This window comes from Dendrobates tinctorius, unplaced genomic scaffold, assembly GCF_039654945.1.
Source record: "Dendrobates tinctorius isolate UK_male_01 unplaced genomic scaffold, ASM3965494v1 ptg000054l, whole genome shotgun sequence".
NCBI classification, from domain to species: Eukaryota; Metazoa; Chordata; class Amphibia; order Anura; family Dendrobatidae; genus Dendrobates; species Dendrobates tinctorius.
Window position 1 is genome coordinate 4,500,785 of NW_027361722.1, and position 10,019 is coordinate 4,510,803.

Below are 10,019 nucleotides of genomic sequence, written 5' to 3' on the forward strand. Positions count from 1 at the left end.
GACGGATAACATGATCAGGGATAAAAATTCTCCATTAAATGTCACCTGCTTAACCCAGCAGGAAGTACGGCGGCGTCTACAAATCACTAAAATTGACAAATCCCCGGGCCAGGATGAGATACACCCCCGAGTACTGCAGGAATTAAGTACAGTCATAGATAGACCACTATTTTTAATCTTTAAAGATTCCATAATAACAGGGTCTGTACCACAGGACTGGCGTATAGCAAATGTGGTGCCAATATTCAAAAAGGGGACAAAAACTGAACTTGGAAATTATAGGCCAGTAAGTTTAACCTCAACTGTGGGTAAAATCCTGGAGGGTTTTCTAAGAGATACTATACTGGAGTATCTGGAGAAGAATAACCTTATGACCCAATATCAACATGGGTTTACAAGAGACCGTTCCTGTCAGACTAGTCTGATAACCTTTTATGAAGAGGTAAGTTCCGGACTGGACCAAGGGAATGCAGTGGACGTGGTGTACATGGACTTTTCAAAAGCTTTTGATAAGGTGCCACACAAAAGGTTGATACATAAAATGAGAACAATGGGGATAGGGGAAAATATGTGTAGGTGGGTTAAGAGCTGGCTCAGGGATAGGAAACAAAGGGTGGTTATTAATGGAGCACACTCGGACTGGGTCACGGTTAGCAGTGGGGTACCACAGGGGTCAGTTTTGGGCCCGCTTCTTTTTAACATATTTATTAATGACCTTGTAGGGGGCATAGAGAGTAGAATTTCAATATTTGCAGATGACACTAAACTCTGCAGGGTAATTAATACAGAGGAGGACAATTTTATATTACAGGAGGATTTATGTAAACTAGAAGCTTGGGCTGATAAATGGCAAATGAGCTTTAATGGGGATAAATGTAAGGTCATGCACTTGGGTAGAACGAACAAGTTGTATAATTATGTGCCTAATTGTAAAACACTGGGCAAAACAGTCACTGAAAAAGACCTGGGTGTATGGGTGGATGACAAACTCACATTTAGTGGCCAGAGTCAAGCAGCTGCTGCAAAGGCAAATAAAATAATGGGATGCATTAAAAGAGGCATAGATGCTCATGAGGAGAACATAATTTTACCTCTATATAAGTCACTAGTGCGACCACACTTAGAATACTGTGTACAGTTCTGGTCTCCGGTGTATAAGAAAGACATAGCTGAACTGGAGCGGGTGCAGAGAAGAGCGACCAAGGTTATTAGGGAACTAGGGGGTCTGCAATACCAAGACAGGTTATTACACTTGGGGTTATTTAGTTTGGAGAATCGAAGGCTTAGGGGTGATCTTATTACAATGTATAAATATATGCGGGGACAATACAAAGACCTTTCTAATGATCTTTTTACTCTTAGACCTGTGACGGGGACAAGGGGGCATCCTCTACGTCTGGAGGAAAGAAGGTTTAAGCATACTCACAGACGCGGATTCTTTACTGTAAGAGCAGTGAGACTATGGAACTCTCTGCCATATGATGTTGTAATGAGTGATTCCCTACTAAAATTTAAGAAGGGACTGGATGCCTTTCTTGAAAAGTATAATATTACAGGGTATATACACTAGTCTCCTTAATATTGCGTTGATCCAGGGAGCTAGTCTGATTGCCGTATGTGGAGTCGGGAAGGAATTTTTTTCCCCAATGTGAAGCCTACTGTTGCCACATGGGGTTTTTTTGCCTTCCTCTGGATCAACATGTTAGGGCAAGTTAGGATAGGATATGGGTTGAACTAGATGGACTTAGGCTACTTTCACACATCAGTTTTTTGCCGTCAGGCAGGATCCGGCTTTTTTTAGAAAAAACGGATCCGGCATAAATTTTGGAGAACTGTAGAAACGGATCCCTTTTTTTGCTGGATCCGTCTCTGTTCCTGGCGGCTGGCCAATTGGATCTGAGCATGCGCAGACTTAAAAAAACCGGATCCGGTTGCTGGATCCGTCTTTTTCTGGATCCGGCGCCCATAGACTTTCATTGTAGCAAAAAGCTGGAAGCGCCGGATCCGGCGCTTCCGGCTTTTTCGCCGGAGACAAAAAACGTTACAGTAGACGTTTTTTCAAGACGCCGGAATGAGACAAGTTGCCGGATCCGGCAAAAAACGGATGAAACGCAATGCCATCCGGCACGATCCGGCGCTAATGCAAGTCAATGGGGAAAAACCGGATCCGGCATTGCATTTTGCCGGATCCGTTTTTTCCAAAAAAAGCCGGATCGCGCCTGAAGGCAAAAAACTGATGTGTGAAAGAGGCCTTAAAGTCTCCCTTCAACCTTAATAACTATGTTACTATGTCTAACAGTCCAAGAATCATATCAAATCAGTGGCACGCCGGTTCCGGCAGGGATCAGGGCACACTCGGCTCGAGCAGTGGGTGCCTCATGGGCACTGCGACACCAGGCTTCAGCGGAACAGGTGTGCAAAGCAGCTACCTGGTCCAGTTTGCATACGTTTGTCAAACATTATAACGTACATACCCAGGCATCCTCGGATGCAAGCCTGGGAAGAAAGATTCTCCAGGCAGCAGTTGCGCACCTCTAATCAGGGGCGCAAAATAGCATGGATTGGGTGAGCTAAGATCCCGCCCAGGGACTGCTTTAGAACGTCCCACAGTCTCTGTGTCCCCCAATGAGACGAAGGAGAAACATGGATTTTTGTGAGTACTCACCGTAAAATCCTTTTCTCCGAGACGCTCATTGGGGGACACAGCACCCACCCTATTAGCCAGTTGGCATCTGTTTATTTTGAATTATACAAATCCTTATGTAAGGATCAGGGTGGTCCCTTTTTCAGACGTATAATTTCTTGCCTGAGTTTAAGGCGCGTTCTCCTACTGCTTATGCACTAAACTGAGTTACGCCCGGTCTGGGGGCGAGGGTGTATGCGGCGGAGGAGGAGCTAACTCTTTTTTTGTATACTTAGTGTCAGCCTCCAGACGGCAGAAGCACACACCCACAGTCTCTGTGTCCCCCACAGTCTCTGTGTCCCCCAATGAGCGTCTCGGAGAAAAGGATTTTACGGTGAGTACTCACAAAAATCCATGTTTTATGGTAATGCTGTCTCATGTGGGACGTGCAGCAGAGCTGTGTGTGCGGGGAGTCCGGTGTAGTATGACGTGCAGCAGAGCTGTGTGTGTGGAGACTCCAGTGTATTATGGCGTGCAGCAGAGCTGTGTGTGCGGGGAGTCCGGTGTATTATGACGTGCAGCAAAGCTGTGTGTGTGGAGACTCCAGTGTATTATGGCGTACAGCAGAGCTGTGTGTGCGGAGACTCCGATGTAGTATGACGTGCAGCAGAGCTGTGTGTGTGCGGGGAGTTCGGTGTAGTATAACGTGCAGCAAAGCTGTGTGTGTGGAGACTCTGGTGTAGTAGTATGACGTGCAGCAGAGCTGTGTGCGCGGAGACTCTGGTGTATTATGACGTACAGCAGAGCTGTGTGTGCGGAGACTCCGGTGTATTATGACATGCAGCAGAGCTGTGTGCGCGGAGACTCCGGTGTATATGATGTGCAGCAGAGCTGTGTGTGCAGGGACTCCAGTGTATATGACGTGCACCAGAGCTGTGTGTGCGGAGACTCCGGTGTATTATGACATGCAGCAGAGCTGTGTGCGAGGAGTCCGGTGTATTATGACGTGTAGCAGAGCTGTGTGCGCGGAGACTCCGGTGTATGATGTGCAGCAGAGCTGTGTGTGCGGGGAGTCCGGTGTATTATGACGTGCAGCAGAGCTGTGTGTGTGGGGAGTCCGGTGTAGTATGACGTGCAACAGTGCTGTGTGTGCGGGGAGTCCGGTGTATTATGACGTGCAGCAGAGCTGTGTGTGCGGGGAGTCCAGTGTATTATGACGTGCAGCAGAGCTGTGTGTGCGGGGAGTCCGGTGTAGTATGACGTGCAGCAGAGCTGTGTGTGCGGAGACTCCGGTGTACTATGACTTACCACAGAGCTGTGTGTGCGGGGAGTCCGGTGTATTATGACATGCAGCAGAGCTGTGTGCGAGGAGTCCGGTGTATTATGACGTGTAGCAGAGCTGTGTGCGCGGAGACTCCGGTGTATGATGTGCAGCAGAGCTGTGTGTGCGGGGAGTCCGGTGTAGTATGAGGTGCAGCAGTGCTGTGTGTGCAGGGAGTCCGGTGTATTATGACGTGCAGCAGAGCTGTGTGTGCGGGGAGTCCAGTGTATTATGACGTGCAACAGAGCTGTGTGTGCGGGGAGTCCGGTGTATTATGACGTGCAGCAGAGCTTTGTGTGCGGGGAGTCCAGTGTATTATGACGTACAACAGAGCTGTGTGTGCGGGGAGTTCGGTGTAGTATGACGTGCAGCAGAGCTGTGTGTGCGGAGACTCCGGTGTACTATGACTTACCGCAGAGCTGTGTGCGGGTAGTCCTGTATATTCCTTACACTGTTGTTGATGTCGCCTTCCTTTGTGCAGGTCTTCTGGGGTTTGGATAAGAAGTTGGCTCAGAGGAAGCACTTCCCCTCTGTGAACTGGCTGATCAGCTATAGTAAGTACACCAGAGCTCTGGACGAATATTACGACAAGCACTTCCCCGAGTTTGTGCCGCTCAGGACCAAATCCAAGGAGATTCTGCAGGAAGAGGAGGACCTGGCTGAGATCGTGCAGCTGGTTGGAAAGGTGAGAGATGTTCTGTGTATGTGCATTGTCCGGCCGGGGATCCCCTGTGCAGTGTCCGGCCGGGGATCCCCTGTGCAGTGTCCGGCCGGGGATCCCCTGTGCAGTGTCCGGCCGGGGATCCCCTGTGCATTGTCCGGCCCGGGATCCTCTGTGCAGTGTCCGGCCCGGGATCCCCTGTGCATTGTCCGGCCCGGGATCCTCTGTGCAGTGTCCGGCCGGGGATCCTCTGTGCAGTGTCCGGCCGGGGATCCTCTGTGCAGTGTCCGGCCGGGGATCCTCTGTGCATTGTCCGGCCCGGGATCCCCTGTGCATTGTCCGGCCCGGGATCCCCTGTGCATTGTCCGGCCCGGGATCCTCTGTGCAGTGTCCGGCCGGGGATCCCCTGTGCAGTGTCTGGCCCGGGATCCCCTGTGCATTGTCCGGCCCGGGATCCCCTGTGCATTGTCCGGCCCGGGATCCCCTGTGCATTGTCCGGCCCGGGATCCCCTGTGCATTGTCCGGCCCGGGATCCCCTGTGCAGTGTCCGGCCGGGGATCCCCTGTGCAGTGTCCGGCCGGGGATCCCCTGTGCAGTGTCCGGCCCGGGATCCCCTGTGCATTGTCCGGCCCGGGATCCTCTGTGCAGTGTCCGGCCGGGGATCCCCTGTGCATTGTCCGGCCCGGGATCCCCTGTGCATTGTCCGGCCCGGGATCCTCTGTGCAGTGTCCGGCCGGGGATCCTCTGTGCAGTGTCCGGCCGGGGATCCCCTGTGCATTGTCCGGCCCGGGATCCCCTGTGCATTGTCCGGCCCGGGATCCCCTGTGCATTGTCCGGCCCGGGATCCCCTGTGCATTGTCCGGCCCGGGATCCTCTGTGCAGTGTCCGGCCGGGGATCCTCTGTGCAGTGTCCGGCCGGGGATCCTCTGTGCAGTGTCCGGCCGCAGTGTTCAGCCGGGGATCCTCTAACACCATTACCTCCATTGCCTTGTTTCAGGCTTCATTGGCAGAAACTGATAAGATCACTCTGGAGGTGGCCAAATTGATTAAGGACGACTTTCTTCAGCAGAACGGTTACACTCCATATGACAGGTGATGTATGCGCCGTACCTTCACACTGGTGGCGAGATGATAGATGTCTGTAGGTTCAGAAACTGTCCCCAGTGTAAGGTTGAGGGTCAGAAGTATGGTTTAGGACTGAGGGGTCGAGATGTTGTCCCTGGCGCTGGGGCCTGAAGGTCATGAGGCGTCCCCGGCGCTGGGGGCCGGAGGGTCGGGAGGCGTCCCCGGCGCTGGGGGCCGGAGGGTCGGGAGGTGTCCCCGGCGCTGAGGCCAGAGGGTCAGTGTAGGATTATTTCATTGGCGTGAGGTTAATTAGCCTCTCCATGACCTCTATGGCAGCCTCGTCTTCCTGCAGATCGTGTAATCATCGTCTCTTCTCTTCCAGGTTCTGTCCTTTCTACAAGACGGTCGGCATGCTCAACAACATGATTGCTTTCTATGACATGGCCCGCCGTGCCGTGGAGACCACCGCTCAGAGCGACAACAAGATCACGTGGGCGATCATTAGGGAACACATGGGAGAGATCCTGTATAGACTGACCTCCATGAAATTCAAGGTCAGCGAATGCACGGCGTGGTGTCACGTAGTGTTACGGGTGGTGACCTCCATATTTCAGGCGCCAGTTTTCTTTGCAGCTTTGCATAAAATCTGTCATCTGGACGTGGCGGGAAAATATCGCACGTACGTTGGTGAACGGTGCGGAAGTTACGGCTGCAGAAAAAGTGAAATTGTCTATTTTGCTGCTGATTTATTTATTTTCCTCACTTATCTATATGGCGCCTTTAATTCCACAGATCTGCTGCACACTCCCTGCAGAGACTGTCGGGAGCCACTAGGGGGCGCTCACCGCACACCCCACTCAGCCTTCACAGAGCTCTCCCCTAGTGGTAGCTGTAGGTTATAAGAATTGTATCAGTGGAAATGAAAAGCAGGGCTACTAAAAAGCGGGACTCGGACCCCCTGTAGATGGGAAGACGGTGTCCTGAGCGTGCGATCGTCTGATCTGTGGGAGGCTGTGACTGATCTCCTTTGTCACGTGCCGCTCAGCCCAGTTCTTCGTGTGTGGGGCGGCGGCGGTCCGTCATGCAACACGCTCCACAGAATTTTCCGTTTTTGCTCATTTGTGACGTCTGTTTTTTTTTTTTTTTTTGTTCCAGGACCCGACCAAAGAAGGGGAAGCCAAGATAAAGGCCGACTACAACCAGCTCCTGGAAGACATGCAGAACGCCTTCCGCAGCCTAGAAGACTAATCGCCATAGAGCGACCCCCATCATCTCAGACCTCCAGCTGCTGCATCAAGACGGGGGCCCCTGTACATCTCCCAGACACACCACCCTTCCTTGTGTAGTAGCCCCGAAACCCTTCACGTCCATTCCAGCAGTTTAATGGCAGCGTGTGTAGCTGTCGCCCCCTTCCTGTGGTCAATGAATGTTCTTATTGTAGAGCAGATGCTGGGGAGGGGGGAGACGCAGCTGCAGTTGTTGCCGCTTTATGTACCTTGTCTTAACCTGGCAGCTATTGACCATCGTGTAAGTCAGTAATGCCGAGCAGGGTCGTCCTCCACCCCAGTGATCTGCAACTACAACTCCCAGCATGCCCTGATAGCCGCAGCAGGCTTACCTTGGAGTTGTACTTTTGCCACAGGTTGCCGATTACTGCTCTGCACATTCCAGCATCATTGGGGACTAGGCTTTCCCGAATGAGGGTACATGCTGGGCCTTGTAGTTCCTCCATCAGTATTCTCCTTCTGTGGTTTGTGTATATCCCTGCGTTGCACAGTAATCTGAGCCAAGCTGTGGGTGGGTATATATATATGTATCCTACTAATTCCAGAAGAATTTGTCAACTTTTTTGTGAAATTGCTTAATAAATCCCCCACTGCATTGATCTGGAAATCGCTGGAGTAGCTTCACGGTCAATGTCTGCAGAGTATCGTAAATCATCCCGGATGTAGAAATTGGACAATAATGTAATGGGGGATTGCCCTTTAAGCAGTTCTCTAATATATGACCCGAGCTTTGTGCTGCCGGAACAACCCGGTCACTGTACCACGATTCCTCCCCCCCCCCCCCCGTGCCCCTGACTGACCAGCAATCAGCGTTTCTGACGATCGTGCTGTTATGTGAGCGCTGCAGCCATGTTGTCTGCCACGTCTGTGCCCCCACATCCACCATGTTATATGTCCAGACACTGTACGAAATCTCCGCCAGGTCAGGGTTGGGGGCTCAGCCGTGCGCCAGGGCCCTCTGTTGGGTCAGGGTTGGGGGCTCAGCCGTGTGCCGTGGCTCTCCGCCGGGTCAGGGTTGGGGGCTCAGCTGCGCGCCGGGCCTCTCCGCCGGGTCAGGGTTGGGGGCTCAGCCGCGCGCCGGGCCTCTCCGCCGGGTCAGGGTTGGGGGCTCAGCTGCGTGCCGAGCCTCTCCGCCGGGTCAGGGTTGGGGGCTCAGCCGCGTGCCGTGGCTCTCCGCCGGGTCAGGGTTGGGGGCTCAGCCGCGCGCCATGGCTGTCCACCGGGTCAGGGTTGGGGGCTCAGCCGCGTGCCGTGGGTCTCCGCCGGGTCAGGGTTGGGGGCTCAGCCGCGTGCCGTGGCTCTCCGCCGGGTCAGGGTTGGGGGCTCAGCCGCGCACCGTGGCTGTCCACCGGGTCAGGGGCTCAGCCGCGTGCCGTGGCTCTACGCCGGGTCAGGGTTGGGGGCTCAGCCGCGTGCCGTGGCTCTCCGCCGGGTCAGGGTTGGGGGCTCAGCCGCACGCCGGGCCTCCGCCGGGTCAGGGTTGGGGGCTCAGCTGCGAGCAGGGTCGGGGTCTTGCATTAGGAAGAGTCGGTGCGGTTCCTATTTGCTGACAGTAAGCAGAGATCTTGTAAACTGTGTTTGAAGGGCTAAATACTCTGGAAAGTTGCAGAACTTCTCTCGTCCTGTTCCGCCCCCGTCGTCCGGAGCACACGGTATTGTGCACAAGGAGGTAACGCTGCGTCCCGGCCGGGATTTATAATGTCTGCAGTCGCTTTCTAACACTATAGAGAGGTAGGCCGCAGAGTTACTGACGCCAGCGAGACGCAGAGCAAAGAGAATGGCGCTCATCTAGAGATCTGCAACTTTCTATAGTGATAGTTTCTATTCTGCACCATTTTTAAGATCTCTGCTTGTAGTCAGAGAAAGAAAATCCTGCATGGGCTGAAAGCCTGTTCTGTGTGAGTCTCGCTGACACTTCATGCCATCAGCAACATTTGTTAGTTTTTTTTTTGTTTTTTTTTTAAGACCTGCATAGACTCGAGTTACATGTTACCTGCAGCAACCACTAGGAGACTACTATATAAATCTATTGGCAGTGAGTTCCCCCTAGTGGTGACTTTATAACTCTATTCGCATTGAGCTCCCCCTAGTGGCGACTTTATAAGTCTATTCACAGTGAGCTCCCATTAGATGTGGCTGTAAAAATCTATGCGCAGTGAGCTCCCCCTAGTGGTGCCTGAATAAATATATACTCGCTGGGCTCCCCCTAGTGGTGACTGCAGACATTTCCTCTTATCGTGTATCTCTGTGCAGATGCCCAGATCTTGCCCGCTGGCGCACTGAGGATTGTGCCCGGTATACCTCCTCCCTCACCTCCCCCCCGTGTACCAGCAGATAATGCTCATGAAATCACTGTAAGCGCCATCCCCTCCTCCCCCGTGTCTGGTCATTTGTGGTGTATCCCCCCAGATGCCCTCCTGCCCCCATCGGAGGGGGATGACTGACCCCTTGAAAAGCAAGATATGTAAAGCTGATAGATGTGTATTTATTGTACTGTCGGTGGGCTCCCTGCAGGGGGCGCCGCTGTGAGCAGCCCCTGGGTATTAGTTTTGGTGTTTTTCTTGTATGTGGCTCTTGCTTCTGTTCTTTGTTTTGTTTTTTGTTCATTTTCCTATCAAGCTGTAAAAGTTACAGAAAAAAAGATTTAAAGAGACAGTACCGCTCTGGTTTATGACTTGAAGTTTGTGTAAAGTTGTTCAAATTCTTGAGAATAAAATGTAAATTTAAATGTAAAAGACGGTTTTATTTTTTTGATCGGTCACATCATCTGGTGTCGCACGGAACTGAAATCCCCAGCAGCACAGAGGGTTTCAGGAGGGTGCGCTTATCTGTAGTAAGTCACAGACTAAGCTTTATAAAGGAAAGCTCAGACTGTGAGTGACATGGTAGAAAGCAGCCGGAGCTCCGCAGGCACAGAGGATTTCAGGAAAGAAAGCTCAGACTGTGAGTGACATGGTAGAAAGCAGCCGGAGCTCCGCAGGCACAGAGGATTTCAGGAAAGAAAGCTCAGACTGTGAGTGACATGGTAGAAAGCAGCCGGAGCTCCGCAGGCACAGAGGATTT

General features: G+C 52.5%; 1 protein-coding gene across 5 annotated transcripts in view; it reads left to right on the forward strand.

Annotated features, from left to right (window-relative positions):
- ATP6V1A (ATPase H+ transporting V1 subunit A) overlaps positions 1–9,691 on the forward strand; it is a 54,306-nt gene extending 44,615 nt beyond the window's left edge. For all 5 annotated transcript variants that reach the window (XM_073577049.1, XM_073577050.1, XM_073577047.1 and 2 more), the window contains exons 13-16: positions 4,426–4,629; positions 5,603–5,697; positions 6,053–6,224; positions 6,826–9,691. In XM_073577049.1, the coding sequence (XP_073433150.1) occupies positions 4,426–4,629; positions 5,603–5,697; positions 6,053–6,224; positions 6,826–6,918 (564 nt within the window). In that variant the 3' untranslated portion in view covers positions 6,919–9,691. The remainder of the gene's footprint in view (positions 1–4,425; positions 4,630–5,602; positions 5,698–6,052; positions 6,225–6,825) is intronic.
- Positions 9,692–10,019: the final 328 nt, after the last annotated feature.